This window comes from Martes martes (assembly GCF_963455335.1).
Source record: "Martes martes genome assembly, chromosome: 1".
Lineage (NCBI taxonomy): Eukaryota > Metazoa > Chordata > Mammalia > Carnivora > Mustelidae > Martes > Martes martes.
This window is the reverse complement of record NC_137888.1, coordinates 41106058-41127234: the sequence shown is the minus strand read 5'-3', so window position 1 is coordinate 41127234 and position 21177 is coordinate 41106058. Positions and strand designations below refer to the sequence as shown.

Sequence of the window (21177 nt, the reverse complement as noted above, 5' to 3'; positions counted from 1 at the left end):
TACATAGATCTTTGCATCATCTCAGAGACACTTTGACCTTTGAATGATTTTTTCTAAAGCTTCAGACTCACATCTTCAACACCTATTAATTTATTAAGGTTTGGCAACACCATAAATTTTGCAAAATCATAATTTTAAGCTAACATTTCCTTATTCCCTACTTCTAATGGTGCCTTCATTTCCACAGTCATGACCTACATTTTATGGTTCACTTTGATTCTTACCTTTTGAATAATGGTTTTATCAAATTGATAACTTCTGCTAAATCTCTGTGTCTTTGTATGCATTTCATGATTCATATGCTTTTGCCACCATTCCAGAGTAAATGCACAGCGTCATGCCTATAGCACTGAAGTAGAGTCCTAATATCGAATAATCTACGATAGCCTCACCACAAACCTTTTTTGCAAATTGCCACTGACACTCTCCCCAGAGCATATTTTTGGATTATAGCAGCAATTATTTTATAAAACTAACACAAAATAAGAAGGTTCCAGCTTGAAAAATATCTATTTGTCTACTTAGTAGAATTACTTTGGGAAGGTGACTGGGACATTCCAAACCTTGATTCCCTCACATATTAAAAGTGAGTAATCTATTTTCACAGGACTGTTGAAAAGATTGGATGAGTTGGTTTGCAAACAAATGGTAATAACAAAACACCTATTTCATAATAGTGCTAGATACATGTTTATTGAATGAATAATATATTCTTCTTTACCTCTTTTCCTTTATTTAGCTAATTTGCTGCTTACAAGTTATTCCCTATGCCAGTCAATGTTATCAAGTGCTATTTCTCCTTCAACATAAGCTTAAATCTGACCTGTTTTGTGATCTCTCCCTATCGACTTTGTCTCTATAGAATTCTTGACCACTCATCTTGCCTTATATTATTAGTTAGCTTTTTTTGGTTTTCATGTATAATCATTTTCTTTAAGTAGGCTGCAAATGACAATGGGCCTACTTTATAAAGAGTATCAGGTGTTTCTTAAGTGCTATCTGCCGTTGTGGTTGTTTTTCATTTTAGTTTTATTGACCTGTCCAAAACTATTTCCTTCTTTTTTCACAAATGACATGCTGATTTTCTTTTGAACATAAACCACTCTGATACCTCTAATCCTGTAGATCATCAATTCCATCCATTTGGCCCCACCCACTGTCTCCAAGGGTAAGCACATGACTAAGTACTTGCCAATCTCAGTATTTCACTCTCCTTCCCAAAATGATTCACATACGGTCTGTGAGCTCAAAATACTCTTTCTCCTTAAGCTAATTTGTTTTTTCATCACTTATAATCAAAATATATTTGCCGAATAAAATTGTGTTTTTTAATGATAAAGGTAATACTTACTGGTTATTTTTTCTAGCTTATTGATGAGATTTAGACAACAAAATGGATTATATAACATGAACATTCCTCACTACTGGAGAAAAAAGAAACAGAAGCACATTCTTTGTGGCTTATATAAATTTCATTATTTTGCTGTTTAAATAAGCACATATCTTATAATGTTTAAAAAAGCTTCAAAGACCACTTCTGTATTCCAATCTGTAAAAAATATTTTCATTATGTTTATTATAAAAATATAAATGTTTCCACTACAAATCATTTTACATTAGTAAGAGGCCATCTACATTGTACAATATAAACCAAATGTGTAATTTTTGAAAATACAAGTTTAAAGTAAATACATATTGCCAATCATATCACATTTATACATGGCTTAATTGATACTTAGCACAGCATAAACTGAGTGAGTTACCGGAAATAAATAATATATGCAAATCAAATTTAAGATACAAAACAGATAACATGGTACATAACATTGTGAAGAATTGTGGTTTCATGTTTATTGAAAGTCAATGCAGGTCCTATACAAAGAGATGGCCATCAGCATTCTAGTACCTCTACTCCACAGTTAAGAATCGTACACTGTTATGTTTACATATGTACAGAGTAAAAAGCATGTAAAGTAAATTTATAAGAGGTCAGATAGAAAAATAGTAGAACAAATGAAGAGCAATATACTGTGTATACAATCTCTACTTTCAAATGGAAACCACAGCCAAAAGAAGTGAAATAGATCTAGCAATTCTCAACTTCTATTAATTCATGAAATGCACAGATTTTGAGTATTCTCAGAATAGTACCTAAGAAAGTAAATGCTAGTATGGGAAAAAATGAGATTCAAGCCAGATTTAGGTCTTGATGAACATTCCAAAACACAAACAAAATATCTGATTTACAAAAAAAAAAAAAAAAAGAAGAAGGGAAGAAAGAAAGAAAGAAAAAATGTCTTTTAGCTGCTTCTAGCAGGCTTAAGTGAAATTTGTAATTAATTTCATAACCGCATATATCTTTTTAAAAAGTTCATGCTCTTATATATCCAATATAGAATTCTAATAGGATGATTTTACTATAAGGAATATTGCAGAAATCTAAGAAATAATCTCATACATGAAGGAACACAACCTAAGCTTTATTACACTAAATTTACAACAGATTAGCACTTGTGAATTTTGATCTGTGACTGTAAGATGTATAGTGTTCCATTGTGCATAAGAACATAAGGGTTGCGGCTTTGATTTATTCATCCAATTCTTGTGACATATGCATTTCTTATGTCTTATTCCCATAACATGATCCTATCAGCATTAGAAAGAATATAGATAGAACTAAAATGTTGCTTCACAATATATTAGTCGCTAGATCTCCATCAGGTATACCTTTTCAAATATTACTGAGTACACTCATATTTGGCCCTTATGGAATAGTAAATCTAAGTTCCTGCAGTGAGAGATCTCTCCATTGTCTACAGATTTTTGAGTCATTTGCTAGATAACCAGCTCGTGTGAAAATCAGATGCTCAACAAATGCAGAGAAGTTCAATGCTTCTAAGTTATACACCAAAATTACAACAGGTGCATTTCAGTGGAAGACTCTTAAAGATAATAATACCTGCTATTGATGATCATAATGTTTAATTAAATTAACTAAACCCCAGTGACACAGATGAGTACTTTAATTTTCATTATTCCCTACAAACAGCTCAGCAAGTTTAAGCAAAGATATTAAGTGACATTTCAAAGCCAGTCAGCAAGTGATTTTTTTTAACTCATGCATTGGCCTCTAGGCTTTGTTGCCAATTAATGCAGCAATCTAAATAGGATTCCAATTTTTTCCAGTGTAGCTATTCTCTACTCAGGAGCTCCAATGTAGCTCCTTTACTAATAGAGGGAGTTGATGGTCTCCTAAGCACCAGAGCAAGGCAGGTATGTCATTGAGAATCCATTACATACAAGCCAGTATATTACACTAAATTAGGAGCATCCAGTTTGTAATAAATGGAGAGACAAAAATGGATAGTATAATTCAAACTGAGATTTAAGTAATGTATGAACAGGGAAGGGGTTCGGTTTCTTTCTTTTTATATATAGATACAGGTACATAGAAGTGGATGGTTCAGAAAATCTGGAAAGAAACCCATCATTCCCCATGTCTAGTTTACCATGTTTCTTACTGCTGACAATTTTAAAGAACATTTGGCACTTGGCTGTAACAAATCCAAATTAAATCATCATGCTATAAATAGAAAATAATAAAAACAATTCAAAAGAAAATAAATATGCACTTTTCTTCAAAATTAAGACACATTTTTACATGGTAATACTTAAGAAGCTAACAATTAAAAATGTATAGTACTTAAAACAACTACAAACTTCATTTCTAAATGCTTTTAACAGATAAAAGAGAAAAATACAATGAAAAAGGTAGTATATATGGCCAGATAGTTTGAGGTATAAACTCCTCTATTTTGCTTGCTTTTAAAGAAACAAAATACCTGTTACAGATTTCTTCTGTGTATAAAAATATCACAAGTCTTTTCTTTTGTGGCTATTAGTAAACAGAGCCACCATGTTCATTTTGTTATTACACTTGTTCGGCTTTTATGATAATCAGTTTATGATCAATGGCTCTATGCTAGTTCTTCATCATTCCACGCTGAAGAATTTTAATTTAACCCATCAACTAATATAAAAAAGCAATTACAAAACAAAATACACCCTCCCTCCCATCCACTAAATGATAGGGGAAAATAAAGAGTCTTTCAATTCCATGTTAAGGCATTTGTATTCATATCTGAGTGTCTTATTGGGCTTGGCATTGCCACCGGCATCTCCAGCATTATCATGTGTCTGTAGAATGACACTAGATCTTCCACAGCCACCACTTCCTTCCAGAAATTACACTTTACACTGGAACTGGACTGTTTTTTGATTGTGTTTCTAGAGCTTTAATGCTACTGATGATTTTCTTCTGTGGACCAACCACAGTGACACCAACCTTTTTCATGTCACTGTAAAAAAAGAAGAAAATGTGTGGTGAGAATCCTGGTTTCCTGGATGGTATATAAGCAGAAGATTTTCAATCAGCAAAGCTTGCACAATCATATATCCCAGTGCTTTGAACCTTATTTTCCGATTTTTGCATCATCCATGCACTCGATCCTGATCATTCCACCTCTCTCATTATGGAAGAATAGATGGTTTAGTGGATTGACTTGTGTCCCCTCAAAATTTCTGTCCAACTGGAACCTCACCATGTGACCTTACTTGGAAATGGAGTTTTTGCAGATATAATCAAGACAAGGATGGAGATGAGATCGTACTAGATTAAGGTGGACTCTGAATCCAAAGAGACTATATTTAGACACAAAGTGACACAGACAAGAAGGCCATGTAAAGATGGAGGCAGAGATTGTGGAGTTATGTTGCTGCAAGCCAAGGAATGTTAGAATATACCAGAAGCCAGAAGAGGCAAAGAAAGATTCCCCCACTCCAGAGATTTTGGATCATGTATGGACCTGCCAATGTCTCGATTTCCAAATTCTGGCCTCCAGGAACTGTGAGAAAATAAATTTCTGTGGTTTAAGATAATAAGTTTGTGGTAATTTATTATGGCAATCCTAGGAAACTAATATAGATGATAAGAAATTCTTTGTAGGTCATTATGCTGTTTTCTTATATCTGGACTAGCTTGGGGATTATTTTTTACTGCAAGAGCATGTTGGAAGTAACACTGTATCAGTTTCCATATTCAGGTCTCGAGAAACTACAATATTCCATTTGTGTTTTGAGACACCATCACTGGGCCCTGAGATGCCATGTAAGTCTGACTACCTTGAGACTATGATATTGGAGAAACCATGTGTAAGCATTTAGTCTACACTGCCGCCTATGTAGCCATCTGCATCAGGGCAGACATAAAGGAAATCATCTCAAGCCTTCTGGACTAGACCAGATTCATGTTAGATGAATGCTTCAGTCAACACCAAATTAGGTAGAAGAATCACCCACCTGAGCTCTGTACAAATTCATAACTGATGACATCGTGATATACAATAAAATTGTGGTTTTGAGGAAGTTAGTTATATAGCCATAGATAACTGAAACAATTTCTTTAAAGTATAAATTCCTTTCCGAGTAGAAGCAGTGACTAGGATCTATTTCCATTTATCAAAAATATTTACCTTAAAATAGTTTAGACTTAGGAACCTAGAAACCAGGCATTAAAAATAAAGATTTTTTTTATTGTGGATGCAAAAATAAAGATTTTAAGAACAAAAGAAATTTCATCTGGGTGTGGGAGAGACTTAGCCAAGCATGTGCAAATGATTAATTAAATTACCTTGATTCAAGTATTTGTTCAAAAATTCACCTCTTTCAGGTCTTGACTCAAACATAGCCCTCTCAGAACTTCTTAACTGACCTTCCTATTTAATATTGAAAAACCTCTTGCACTCATACCTGCATTTCCTATTTTCTTTCCTGGTTTCATTTTCTTCTAAAGCATTTATCACCAAGCAGCCTATTGCCTTTCCTTCTGATTTATTTTCTTCATTCTCTGTCTTGTCCCACAAGAAGGTGAATTCCATGTGAACAGGGATTCTTGTTGGTTTTGTTCTCTGTTTATCAACCACACCCTGAACAATGGCTATCATTTAGTAGTGGCTCAATATCTACTTAATGAAGGATGAACAAATAGACTAAAATAAGTTTACCTGGGGAAGGTCATAGAGGAGTAAAGTATCAATTAGCAAGGAGTGCCAGGCTAATTGAGAATGGCCAGAAGGAAAAATATGCATGCAAATATGTGCATACACACAGAAGCATACAGAAGGGCCTCTTTCATTTTGATCATAAAGAAAAAAGAAAAACTGGGAGTTCAATTACACAGAAATGGACCAATTGATTTCTTAAAAAATGGGTTCCCAAGCAACAAAGGTGTACAAGCAGATACTGGATAACCATTTTAGAAGCAATCTACACGATATTTATGCATCCGCTACAGAAAATTAACCAAGATGGGGTTGCATTCCTATCACCTAGGCTGGGAATGAAATCCTGATCACCTGCTCTTACCTCCCTGCTACCATTCAAGGGGCTGATAAATTCTCAATGTATAGCTTGTATCTTGTCTGAGTCCTCTCTGAGTTTCCCCCAGCAGCCTTGCTTCACCAGGAAGTCCAGTGGGTAGATATGGTGACACCGGGCTTGCTGCTCTGTGTAACTGTGGATAATGAAACTCTCCCTTAGAGTAACATAGGCTATTTACATATGTTGATCCCTGCTTCTGAGAATATGTGTTGTACGGGGGTTTGCTTCTTTATATACCGTGGATCTATCTTTTAAATGATCAAAAAGCATTTCCCCACTTATCCATAACAATAGAAATTTACAGACAGAAAACAGGGAGATATAAATATATTTGTACGAATCAATAAATCCTCAATCTTTTTGTATTTCTTCTCTCATCTTTCTTCCAATTCTATATTATACTTTCATGACTTGCCCAGCTCTACGACTCTTGTTCCAACAGGAAGGGACAATTGTTCTTCAGCCCAGTGTCCCCCTTATTACTTTTCTCCCCTTCATCACTTTTTTTTTAATAGATGTATGTCTTAAACACACTCCTCAAGAAATCTCTTGCATAAAACTATTTCAGATTCTGTGCCTGGGCCCAATGTAAATAAATAATACATAATTTTGTATATATTCAATGCAAAGGATTCTTCGAGAAAAGATAAAGTAATTATCTCTTTAGGTTATACCTTAGCTTAGATTTTTATGTCCCCTCTAGCCTCCCTACCCTGCCAACATGTCTCCTACCCACCAGCCTGCCAAGTCCAAAATGGTTGTAAACATCAGCTCCTGTAGTCTAAATAACATTCCCACGTGCTTATCTCATTTTGACTACCCTATTCAGAAGAGCAGTGGAAAAGTTCAAGTCTAAAGAGCAGCTCAAGACTGAGACCAGAGGTTAATAAGCTATCTGGCTGGCACTTCAAAGGCAAAGAATAGGTGATGACACTGTGAGAATGGCATCCAAGGGTGCAGGATAATGACCCGTAGCAATTAATCTGCCTAATATTCATTCCACACACTCAGTGCTCTCTCTAGTTTCTGTAAGCACTCTTGCCCTTTCTCGTTCTCTCTTCCCATTTCACATTAACCTCCCTAAATCCATCGGAGGCTATGCAATAATATTTTAAAACGTGTTATTCTGACTGAACAAAACTGCATATTTTCTGGATTTCATTTGAAAATTAGATAACTTGATTAGCTTGTGTGTCAAGGAAGTCCTTACACTAACTGAAATAGATAATTATTTACTTGGATATGAAGCTCTATTGACCTTTTCCTGTAACTTGAAGGTCTGGAGAGAAGAAAAAAAAGAAACTCAATATCCTTTTTTTAAGCATTCTGTCCTATTTGAAAAGAATCTCTAGAGTTATTTTGTCAAGCAAATCATTTCTGAATTGAGTCTGGATGACACAGAAGAATCACATTTAAACAAAAAAGCCCAAGACTGCAAAAGGTAGAATGAAATACCAAGTTAAATATTTTATAGCATTTGAGGTAAATATGTTGCCTCATTCAATTTCCCCATATTGTGTTTTATGTATTTTTTTATACATTCTCATTTTTGTTATATAAACTAAGAGCATGAAGGACAGCACACCGCAGAGATCCACAAGACAAACAATTATTTTCAAGGAGTTTTAGGTCAATAGATGTTAATTCTACATTGTCCCTGCATTAAGGAGATAGAACAGGAGAAAGAACATTGTGGGGATTGAAGTAGAGAGATGTGGAACCATCTGGCTTAGTGTGAAGGACAAACCTGAAAGAGCAGAGTCTCCCAGGAAAAGTCAGCTTTCAACTTCCGTGTACATTCACAGGTCATTCAAATAATAACAATTAAGTTAAAATATTTTCAACAGCCAAAAAGAGCTCACTGTCCAACAATGGAATGTGGAGATAAACACATCCCAAACTTGGAAGTAGAGCAAATACCACTACTTCATCATTTTAAGCAAATAGCCTTATTACCACATTCACAGCTCTATTTAAACTGTGAGCTAGCAGTTAATCATATTAACAGTGCTCTGCTAATCCACTCTAGCATGCTTTTTCATTATCTAAAAGCTCTGAGTGTTGATATTTGATGGAGAATAAACATTTGTATACCTTTGTCTTTGGAAATCTGGCAATGGTGCAGAAATGTCCAACTTTGTGTTTGTTCTTTGCTATGCCTCTGTGCTCTGAAGCAGGTGTCTTGTAGAGCATAACCCTAATTGTTTACATTACTAAAATAAGAATTTATAAAAATATTTAAATACATTAATATATCCTGAGACTGTGTCTGATCAAAATAACTACCACAGAAACTCAAATGGTATTGTTGATTGAGTCAGAAGTCTATTCAATAAACATTACATTCCACTTCACACAGAAAAGCCAACATGTGTCAAGTAGACTGGAGTGGGTTTATTTTCTAAGAGCAAATTCTCCTTCAATAGGAATATTCTCTTCCCAAAGATCTTTTTGTGAACTTCTGTGTTTCCGATTGGAATGCTATATCATACACGGTAAGCTTTACCTATTTGTTAGGCACTTGTATCTCTATTAATTATACTGTACACTCCTTTTTGACATCTAATCTGTTGCTCTCCACAGTGACTTTGTTTAAATGACCAACAGGGTGACAATGAATATCTTTAAGTATTCAACATTTGAATATTAAGATATCGAATGGCAAGGATAAGACTAAAGGAACCTGTGCATGGAAATATTAAAAAAAAAAAGTCACTATGCAAAAAAAGAAAAACAATGCAGTTACATTAGGAAGTCAATTAAATTGGTTTTCTTTCACAGAGAGATGGAGAATATGGCTTCTGGCTCTTCCTTTTCCACTTCCCAATTACCATATCCTATGAATGAGGACTAATTTTATTGATTATATATTGGATTCAATTAATTCTTTATAAACCCTCTTTGCCTTAGACCCATGTGTTCAAAGAATTCTTATTATGTCAAAGAATTCTTATAAGCAAAATCCCTAAGAAGCACAGCATGTTACACTTGATATTTGACTTTTACACCTGACACCATAAATTAACACTAATTAATGCATACTAATTACGCATATCCTGTCTTTCCAATCTGACTATAAGCCTTTTAAGGAAAACAATAATATTATGTCTTAAACATATTTATAACTTCATTTTCTAACATGATACCCTTCACAGGATAGACAGTCAATAATAGATGATGATATACAATTATTTAGTAAATGTGAAACTACTTTTAGACTTTAATGTGTTTCCCTATATGCCAGCTTATCCACTTAGTCCTTAATTTTCCTCTTCCATAGAGGTTAGGCTTTGTTATAAATAACAGAAAATCACAAATGCAGGAATGCTCTAATCATCATGCTATGTTTTCTTATGTCTTAAACTAAGAACTTGGGTCATTGGGGCTGGGAGTGGGTATGTATCTGTTGGTCTATCTGAGAAAGGTCATAATTCAACAGAGACGCCATTGTGGGGAGCTATGGTGAGGAAGAAAAGACACATCAACACACATAAATCTAGAAGGTGTCATTGACAAAGAGACCCAGGACCCAGATTAGCGGTTACAGAGGACAGTAAGAACCTCAGAGGTTCAGCTAACATGTATAGCTCATTAATTCAAAACATGTATGTCCAGCAGAAATTTCAGAATCATTCAGTCTTAAAAACTTTCTCTTACTCTGTGGAAATCTTGGCTATGGTGTCACAAGAACTGTACTCCACGCCTGTGAAGATTTCCTTGCACTGTGCTGTCCGGATACCATTAAGCCAGTCACCTGTTGTGCGGAAGGTAGTGATGTCGACGTTGCTTTGGTCCAGAAGAAGATTTGATGGCCTGCAAAAAAAGAAAACACCAAAGGAAGAGAGATCAGGAGTCAGCAGTGTTACTGCATGTCAAAATTTGACACCAACATCAGCAGGAACTTCCAGACTTCATGTGGTGTTCCTGTTTATTTGTGGAATTTATCTGCCATGAAGGCTTCATCTGTTCAAGCTGGCAGCTTGCAGGAATACTGTGCAATCATCTTGTCTCAGTGCTTCCCTCTCCACTCATGACCGCTTTGTAGGTATCGAAACTTTGCCAGTGGAATGCATAAATAGACCCATACATACTTCTTTAATTATTTTCTTTAACTATTAGCAAAGATGGTGGCAATTCAGGATCCAGTTATAGTAGACATGCCATACTGAATACTTAGCTGTCTGGAAGTTCATTTGTAGACATTGTACAGGTTGCTGTCTAAAGGACAGTTGAATAACCGAGACTGTAATTACAGCAGGGGATAAAGTCAGCACAGATGTAAAAATGTCACATAGGTCATTAAAAATAAAGATCACAAAAGAAATAGAAAAATGTAGATGAGTAACAATAGATGAAATTCTCACATATATGACAACATCAAATGGAGTTCATGATTTATAGAGAAAGATGAAAGAGGGAGAGATAAATAGATAATAGATATCATGACTGTGGTTTATATTGCACAATGCAATCATCATTAAGGGAAACTTCTAGAACTGTTTTATATAATTACATGTCTTACCATAGATCTACGCCCAACCGCAAGATCTGGTGAATAAAAGGAACAGCAGGGACATAAAAGAAACAGAAGGGACCATATTTTTATCCTGGGAGAGCCAAAAGAAGCAGTCTATTGGTAAAATGCCCTTGGGGTGTTTTTTCAGCTCTCAGTGACCCGTATAATTGTCCTTTGACTCATAAGACTGGGACCAGTTACCAGATAGAAAATTGATTGTCCTCTTTTTTTATTTTCTCCTCTCAAGGAAAGGAGCTTGAGCAAAAGTAGTTATGAAGACCTTTGTTTTGAGATGAATATTAACAACTGGCAATAATGATTACATTGAATATTATGCTTCTATACTAAGCATATTACACAGATATGAAGGGCTTTAATTCTTACAACAGGTGCTGATAATATGTCCCTATAATAGATGTGGAAACCAAAACTAAAAGAGATTAAATCACAAATCTTGGTTTCCTCAGGCAAAAAAGGCAAAACTAGGATTTAGACGCAAGTTATTTTATACCAAAGCCCACACTCTTGGCCACTGGTGGAACTTTGTTCATATTGCTTTTCTCGTGTTTTCTCTTAAGTACTTTGTGGTACCAAGATGTGGCCTCTTTGATTTTTATATTCCACAAAATGCAGAGGTCTAGTGCACAAGTACTGGAACCATAAGGTTTGGGATGAATCCTGGATATAGCACACACTATCTGATCTTTAGTGATTTTCTTTCTTTCTTCCTTTCTTTCTCTCTTCCTTTCCCTTTCTTTCTTCCTTTCTTTAAGATTTATTTACTTATTTGAGAGAGAAAGAGAGAGAGAAAGAGTGAGTGCATGTGCAGGTAAGGAGAGAGGGACTGACAGAGGGGGAGAGAGACAATCTCAAGCAGACAGCACACCCTGCAGGAGCCCAAGAGCCCAACACTGGGCTCAATCTCATGACCCTGATATCATGACCTGAGCTGAAATCAAGAGTCCAATGCTAAATTGACTGAGCCATCCAGGCATCCCCAGTGGTTTTCTTATCTTGTCTGTTTCCACATCTGTAAAATGGGAATGATGATCACAGTAGATTTCACACAACTGAAGATTAAATGAGGTTTAAAAAAGAGTACATATGTTAAGTGAAACTCAGAGATGTGTAGACATGTAATATGATATCCGTTAGCTATTTGTTATTCTGACATAAGGTAATGCATCTAGTGAAATGGTTGAAGTTTTTAAAACTTCAAAAAGAAAATAACAATCCCAGTTCATAAAAAATACTAGGAATGTGGTGATGCTGTTAATTATCTTTCTGAGCAACTAGAAGTTTAGTCATGTACAATCTTATGAGCGTAATAGGGCAACAATCTTGTAAAGCAGGTATAATTGGGGACCTCATTAGAATAGCCAATAACTTTCACAAGCTCACAATGATTCTCTAACCAAAGTTTGCAAATAGGTGTGCTATTCTGACTTCTGTAGTTTCTGTTTTCATTACTGCAATAATATATATTATTAACATTAAAACTGTGTGTGTCATAACCCAATATTTAACTTATGATTGAGAAGGTACACTTAGATTTTTACCTTTTCAAAGTTATCATTCAGAATCTTTCATGTTTTGTGATACTGCAGTTGAACTGAATTAGCATTGAACTCTTAAAACTTCTTAAAATTATTTTTAAAATCCCCAATGTTAGGATTTGTTAACTAAACTTCATATTTTCCTATCTATTAAAAATTAATATTTTGCCTAAATTAAATCTATTTTTGAGGTGCTTAAATTTACCATTTAGAATTGTCAGAAGACAGAACAAATGAAGAATATACTAACATACATTTATCCTTCTTTTAGAAACAAATTCAGCCCTTTAAAGTACCAATTCAATAATATTTTTAGAAGTAGCATGGAATAATGACAGAAGGAACAGTCCTGATAAAATTAAACTGCATAGTGCTTTATCTATGAATAATAACCATTGATTATCATTTAGGAAATGCGGTAAAACTCATGTTCTCAGGAGGAAAATTTTTTGTAAAGCAAATCTACAAATGTACCAACTCTACTGACATTTAAAAGGAATTTTTAATTGGGAGATTTTTATTACCATTGATAATATTTCTCCAACTCACTCCCATAGGAGTGAAATCTTAATACTGAGTTGAAGAAAAAAATGATAACATGACAGTTTGGTTCTGTCTGTATTTTTATCCTCTGCGGAGAAAATAGCTCAATAGCTAGTTCCCTCCCTCTCCTGATCATTTGTAAAGAGGAGGGCAGCTGAGAATGGAGGCTTTTCAACCTACTTTCCATTAAACTAAACTCAACTATTACAATTTCATCTACCCCAAGTGTTTTATTTATAAATTAAAAACAAAAATTATAGCGTTTATAATTTTCATTTATATATTATGGTTTAGTTTCAACTAACACTCAGAGGTTATCTTTAAAAAAATGGAAAAGAGACACAAAAGTTAGATATTATTTTTAAAATCATCGATTTTCTTTCCTTCAAGGAATACCTAAAAACTACACAATATAAATAGAACATTGCATAAATTATTCTCTTCAGGGGAATATGTAAAAATAATTTTCTATGACTCTTTAAATTACTCATCTGTAAAAAAGGTTAAATCATTGAAAAGTTCTTGGTTTTGTTTTCTTTCCCAGGAACTTGAGGAATTACAGATACAGATACACAAGCCAGATTCCAAAATTTACACAATATTCTTGGATTGTTTTAACATGGCCCTCATGGGTGAAATAGCTTTTGTCACTAGCCAGCATTACATAGAACACTGGACCCCTTGGATAAGTCACTGAATTAGCAAACAAAATTGATAGGAATCCCATTAAATCAGGTGGAGACAATTTTATATGTAAAATGAAGTCATACTTAGAAGACAATAAAATACTAAACCATCTACAGGCAAACGTGCACACACACACACGCGCATGTGCACACAGGCACACACACAGACACACACATGCCCGCGCACACACCCCACAGCTTGTATTTCTACAGTAGCTGCAGTAAAGAATCTAATGTCGACTCTTGGTCCCATGAACAGCAATACTCCTTTATTTATGGGCTTGTGGGTATGAAGAATCAAACCCCAGGACATTTATTCAGAATATTTATGAACTGTGCCTAATAGCAAAATGCAGAATTTTTTCTTCTCAGTTCAAACTGGTTTGTATTTTTAAACTCAACACTATAGCCAGACTCAACAAGAGTTTAGAGAAAATTAGTATAAACAAGCTGAAATGGAACAGGACGTGCAGATTAGGGATTAGAGTGACCCCAACTGAGTTTTTCTGTTTATTACTTGGATCAAAGTACAATGAAGACAAAGAATGGCCTAATTTTAATGCCAGTGACCTCAGAATAACCAGCCCTGCAAAGTATCATTTTTCCACTTCCAGGATTTCTCTGGGGAATTCAAATAAAAATTGGTTCCTTTCCTCCTCGGAGAGGACATCTGGAGAGTTTATCAATGGATAGGAATTTGTCTCTCACTGTGAAGAGCCTGTGATGTCTCTTCATGCGCACCAAGGGAATGTCCGCTTTTTTGAGCAGCTGCAGGCATTGGCTATTTTTTTTTAGACCCAGCCCCAGACTTGGGTCTGAAAGGGAAATTTATAGGTTGGGTGATGTGCACCGTGAGCTCACACTTTTACTAGACAAATTAGATAGGTTTCAATCCATGCAGCTGTAAACGATGTCCTGCAGAGTTCCACCTGATCTTTTACAGCTTTTCATAAATCAGTACCTACTGGCCGCAAACCGCAGTCATTAAAAAGAAATCATGGAAATTACATGTTTGCTCAGGGGAAGCAAAAAAATAACTTTCCTCCCCCTTCGCTCTCCCTCCTTGTATTTAGGCTTGTGCATTATTCTTTTATGGATTTTCATACTGTTGCATTAAAGACGTATGCGTGTATTTTCTTCCCATCAATTCCTATTTTACCTGCAAATGGTTTCAGGCCAATTAGCACCCGATATTGGGGACCAAATATCAATAAAGAACTTCCAGTCCCAAGAATATCTTCTCATAATGAGGTTATTTCAATATTGAATTAGAATTCCAAATCACTAGGATTGAATGTTAAGTTATCCTTTTAGAATATAAAGACTCCTTTTGGTTTACAAACGGCTTTATTTTTCAGGTATTAAAAATAATGATTAATACACATTTCCTTAATAAGTAAGCAGGTCCCAACTACGCTTAGAAGTAAATATCAATAACAGCGGAGATGAGCACTCTATGACTATAATTATCTACATTTTGTCTGTTGTTCTGAACAGATTCAGGGAATATATGTACTCAAGAATAGTTTCTTAAAGGCAGAATATCACCTATATCTATCTTTATTATTGTCTGAAATTAGTTATCTAATTTTTCAATGATTCTTCTTGATTAATTGTTAATTTTTTTTATTTGAAACAATGTCTTCCTGCTATATTTCAGGGGGAAATCTTGTATTTGTCAATTTTTTACATGTGGATTTATTACAATCTTGATCTTTTTATCACTCACATTAAAAATTCCACATAAGATTAGGAAAATTTAATTTGTCCTAAGTAACTAAAAATAATTTTGAGTGTATAGAGTTCCCAATAGGAAAGTAGTATATCCATGACACATTAAGGAAAAGTAAAGTCCTTGTGTTTATTTTAGTTATCTCTGGGCCTTAAGGATAAGAATCTTAGTGGTTATAGCTATTACATCTGGTTTAATTCCTCCCAATGGCAACATTACCTACTTTGATTTTTAAGATTAAAAAAAAATCACCTGGGTTTTTGGCACACTCGGTTCCCTACAAAAGGTTCTTCATCATATTTGATCAGTGAGGAAAGTCACCTTGTCAGTTTCAGAATTGGAGGTCAAAGTCAACGTTCAGAAATAGATTGTTTTTGGTTGTTCGACTTCTCTTAAAGGACGTAGTATTTGTCAAAAACAGTTATTCTCAAAAAGAATTATATTATATTCTCTTAGAAATCAGAAGTATTTTATTTATATTAATTTACTGCTATTAACATTACTAGTTACTAGGGAAACATTACTAGTGTTGTTACTAGTGTTGCTTATGTTTGCTCCTATTTATCCTGCCAAGTTAATAATAATAAAAAAAATCCTTTCAAAGTTATTGATCAATACAATGGAACAATATATTTTAAATTATTTCAATAAACCACCTGAGTGTAATTGGATCTATAGAACCTCATTCTAAATTATAATTAGAGGGATGCTTGGGTGGCTCAGTTGGTTAGGCACCCTGCTCTTGATTTTGGCTCTAATCATGATCTCAGAGTCCTGAGATGGAACCCAATGTTGGACTCTATGCTCAGTAGGGACTCTGCTGCAGATTTTCAGCCTCTCCCCACCATTCACATGCTCTCTAAAAGAAATATTTAAAAATTTTTTAAAAAAAATCACAATTCAATACATTGTTTAAGACCTTATGCCATGAATTTGGTTGCCTTCACTTTAGAACCTCATTCTAAATACACAGGATGTATTATTTAATACTTTATGCCAAAAATTTGTATTCCATAAATTAAAATATTATTGAAGAATCCAACTGCCTGTAGTATTAAATTATGTAAATTTAAAGAAAAAATTTCTCTATTTCATTTTATATAAGTATCCATAAATTAAAAAGGAATTTATTTAGTGCCTAAATAGAAATGAATTAATTCATCTCACATTTTTCTCTATTGTTAGTCTTCTTTATTTTTAATTTAGCTACATTCATAAAAATAACTTAATTCATTTAAATCCAGGAGCTATATTTTATATAGAATATAAACCATTTGAGTATTTATATAGTATAAAATACATACCATAAAAATAATTTAAATTATATATGATTAATTCTTCAAAATAGTCTCTTTTAAAAAATGAATTTTTAAATTTTCTTGGTGGGGGTAGAGAGGGAGACCAAGACAGATTCTCAAGTAGGCTCCATGCCCACACTGATCTCACCACCCTGAGATCATGACTGAGCTGAAATCAAGAGTCAGACACTTAACCAATGGAGCCACCCAGGTTAAAAATGAATTTGATTTATTTCTCCTATCTGTGTAACTAAATTATATGTTAAGTAGGAGAAAATTTATCATCGTAAGACCGTTTTCTATTTATTTTTATGGAAGTAACTTTTTTTATTTTTTCAATTATTTATTTATTAGAGAGAGAAAGAGCACAAGCAGGGGGAGTGGTAGGCAGAAGGAGAGGGAGAAGTACCCTCCCTCTGCCTGATGTGGGGTTCCATGTTCCTGGGACCCTGGGAGCACGACTTGAGCCAAAGACAGAGGCTTAACTGACTGAGTTACCCAGGTGCCCCATGGAAGTATTTTCTATCAAGAACTTCTTTAAGAAAGATTTTGTTCTTTTTTTCTTTTTTTGAGATTTTTGTTTATTTATTTGAGAGAGAGAGAGAGAGAAAGAGCACAAAGCTGGGGGGGGGGTGCAGAAGGAGGGGCACAGGGAGAGAAGCAGAATCCTCACTGAGCAGGGAGCCTAACAAGGAGCTCAATACCAGATTCCACGGGTCATGACCTGAGCCAAAGGCAAACGCTTAACCAACTGAGTCACCCAGGCACCCTGATTTCTTCAATTCTTAATAAAGAAGGGAACTTTGTTTACCGTTTTATACATGTGCGTTACATTCACATTTTTTTCTAAATTTCTTAAAAGCACTGTTTTTTCATTACCTTTTCACCATCCAATTATAACTAAACCTCTTAAAATGTTGTATCTCATGTTATCACTGTAAAAGAATCAAAATAGTTCTGTAAAAAGAACCCAACGTTATTACCCTTGCTTAAGTGAATGGCTTTTTTCTCTCAGTCGTCTTGTTTTCCCCACCCTCTTAAGCAGCTTTTGATAACAGTTCATTCTATCCACTTATGGAAAATTCCTGCAGCTGTGGATTCAGTAATGGTCTAAGTCACATTTGTAATTCTGCTCCTGATTTCTACCAACCACTTTTTATCCTTCTGCTCTGTGATTGGTACTGTTCCCCCAAAGCTCTAAAGAGACCGTTTTCTTTCTCTCTGGGTAGTGTATGCAGTGGGTTAATGTTCTGAGATATTTATGAATGTTTCATACTTTTTTTTTTCTTTTAGGGCTGCCATCCACTGACATTAATTGGCTCTACAATCCCCTTGTAAGGGGCCAGAAATCCCCATGAGCTACCATCACACCGTATTACATAGGATGGAAGCATTCACCCATTTCAATTAGCTTCTTGGCCCTTACAGACATTTTGGTTCTGGATTAAGTGACAGAGGCATTTAGAAGTTTCAGAAGGATCCCTAAACACCAAGAGAGCCCAGAGGCAGCAAGAAGAATCATGGAGACAGATTGGGGGGGGGTGGGATGACCCAATGTCAACCTCTGTGAACAGACACCCTCCACTACTCATAGATTAAAATCTCTTTATAATCCATGAGATATGAAAGTTTTAATTATAAATTACAATTTTAGAAAAATAAAAAGAGATATATTTGTGACAAATCCCAGCATTACTAGGGGCACCTGTGTGGCTCAGTCAATAAATGCCTAACTCTTGACTTAGGCTCAGGTTATGATCTCGGGGACCTAAGATCGAGCTCTTTGTCAGGCTCTCCACACAGTGTGGAATCTGCTTGCCCCTGTCCCTTTGCCTCCCCCAGCTTGTGTTACCTCTCTCTCTCAAACAAATAAATAAAATCTTAAAAAAAAAAAAAATCAAACAAACAAACCCAGCATTGCTAGATTGAGGTTTGTACCCCTAGGCAAGTTTCTGTGAGTTTTTTTTTTTTTATTATTATTATTATCTTTATAGAGAGAAGGCTCTATATTGATTGCCCAGGTTTAATTTCTCCCCCAGTTTGAGATGTGAACTTCTAGTTTCCTGTGGGACTTGGTCTCATTGTTCCAAAATGCTCTTCTGTCTCACAGACCCACTCTTCCTTATGCCCTTCCTATGCTCTCAGTGAGAGCACTGTTCTCATGTCCTCCATGTTCAAAACCTAGAAGTACTCTCCATCACTTTCTCTGTCGCTCTGCACAGCTCATTGGCCACCATGTCCTATAATACTTCAGTAAAACTTTTTGAATTCATACATTTTCTTTTTGTTTCCTCTGCTCTATCCGAGAGGAAGTTCTTTCTTAAACAACTGGAATTATCTCCCAACTCCTTATTATGAATGTCTTTACTCCAGCTTTTCTTAGGACTATCTGCCAGAGACCTATTCGATAGGCAGCAGACCACATGTCACTTAAGCATCTTCCATGGTTTCTCTTTTCCTCATGGACAAAAGTCCAGATCTCTAATGATGCCACAAAATCTTCCATTATCCTGTGAAATAATCTGTCAGGCTCCTTCCTCATCCTTGCCTTTTTAAATCCTATATTCCTGCAGAATTGTATGATGCCAAAAAATTTGGAAGTATCCTAAGTTTTTGTGTGTTTGCTTCTTTGCACAGTGTTCCCCTAGCAGGCTGATCTGATCTGCCTGAAGATATTTCATCCAGCGTTCAAAAGTTACTTCTCCTCTATGACTAATCATCACAGAGCCTAGTAAAGTGCCTGGCACAAAGTAACTTCTAACTGAACATCTGTGGCTTCATATCAATGTACTGTCTAAACGTCAAGTTCATGTATGTCTCCTTCAATTACACTACTTTTAGGAAAAAAATCAATTACCAGAAGACAAACATAACATAAAAGTTAATATAACTCTCCTTCTCTTCCCACCACCTCTTGCAATATCTAAGTTTTTAGTTGGCACACCCTGACCATCTGCTTATATACCCTCCCACTTCCAGCAGGAATATTCACAAAGACACTCTTAGTGGAAAGTTCTCTGGGAATTATTCTGTTATGAATCACCAACTCTAATGAAGGTTGAAAAGTGAAATGATGCATCATAGAAGGATTTCTGTAATGTATAGGAAATAAATTTTTCCATGAAACTAACTAGACACAGGCTGACTCTGGAAAACATCATCTCCATTGGAATGATGGAATAATGTTACTTTTCCTAATGGAGTTTATAGGCATAATTCTATACACTGATCTGAATAAGTCATGCAGAAACTTGCATTCTTGGTACCATCCACAAAATCAGATGAAGACAGTCTCCTAGTGTGCTTGGATGAGGACATTTTGGAGTTGAGTTGATAGAGACATGAAATTTTGCCTAGGAGAAAATTTTAAGATTTTGGTATTATGACCAATGTCTGCATAAATCTATATAATGAATAGAAAAAAAACCAAGAATTTAAAAAAAATCCTTTATCTATTGAAATGGATGTTTATTATTTTAGAAAATGTATATTGGTGTACTTAGTAGATAGTCATGGAGTTCCCAGTACCAACTTGGTACTGGTAATATAAGAGAAACATGGCATCTGATCTCATAGGACTTAGAATTTATCTGAGTAATGGATACTTAAAAAGAAAACACACAAAAGAAATTAAATTAGGAAAGCAGTGGAAGGATGAAGCTACCAAGAGAAAGTAAAAGCATACATTTTTTGAATATTAATTTTGAGGACACTGTGAGATTCTGATTTGAGAAGTTTGGCCATGAAGTCTTATGGATAAAGAAGGAAGGATCTGGCAGAGATGTGAGGCCAGCAGAGGTAATGTTGGCAAACAGCATCTCCTAAACTCACTGTATGATAAAAATCACCTGAAGTTTTTTTATCAAACTATCCAAATTCTATTCCCCTTTCCTAGAGTTTCCTAGACCAGGATAACTATCTATTTAATTAGTTCTCCTGTGATTCTTATTGCCAGGGAATTTTTTTTTAAAGACTTTATTTATTTATTTGACAGAGCAGGCTCCCCGCTGAGCCTAGAGCTTGATGCGGGGCTAGATCCCAGGACCCTAGGATCATGACCTGAGCCTAAGGCAGAGGCTTTAACCCACTGAGCCACCCAGGTGCCCCTTGCCAGGGGAATTTGAGAAACAATGTAATTTAACACATTTCTGTGGCAATGGTTCTGCCCCCAAAAGTGTCTAGATATGCAAAGGAGGAGGGAGGGAGAGGGTGTGGGGAGAGGGAGAGAAAGGAAGGATTTGTCTCTGACAAGTAGATGGACCCTTGCTCTATGCCCCTCTTATAATTAGAGAGAGAGAGAAAAAAAAAAAAAAACAAACAGCAAGATGGGTAGGTGCAGGCACTAGCAACTTTTTGTTTTGCTGCCAGAATATCCCATCTGAGGGCTCGTATTTTCTCAATGAAGTAT

The 21177-nt window shown here is 35.3% G+C and overlaps 1 protein-coding gene across 2 annotated transcripts in view; it reads right to left on the bottom strand.

Moving 5' to 3' along the window:
* Positions 1-4252: 4252 nt before the first annotated feature.
* Positions 4253-21177, bottom strand: part of EPHA3 (EPH receptor A3) — a gene marked incomplete at both ends in the record, with an annotated part of 354839 nt that continues 337914 nt past the window's right edge. For both annotated transcript variants that reach the window (XM_080797891.1, XM_080797892.1), the window contains 2 exons: positions 4253-4358; positions 10096-10251. In XM_080797891.1, the coding sequence (XP_080654017.1) occupies positions 4253-4358; positions 10096-10251 (262 nt within the window). The remainder of the gene's footprint in view (positions 4359-10095; positions 10252-21177) is intronic.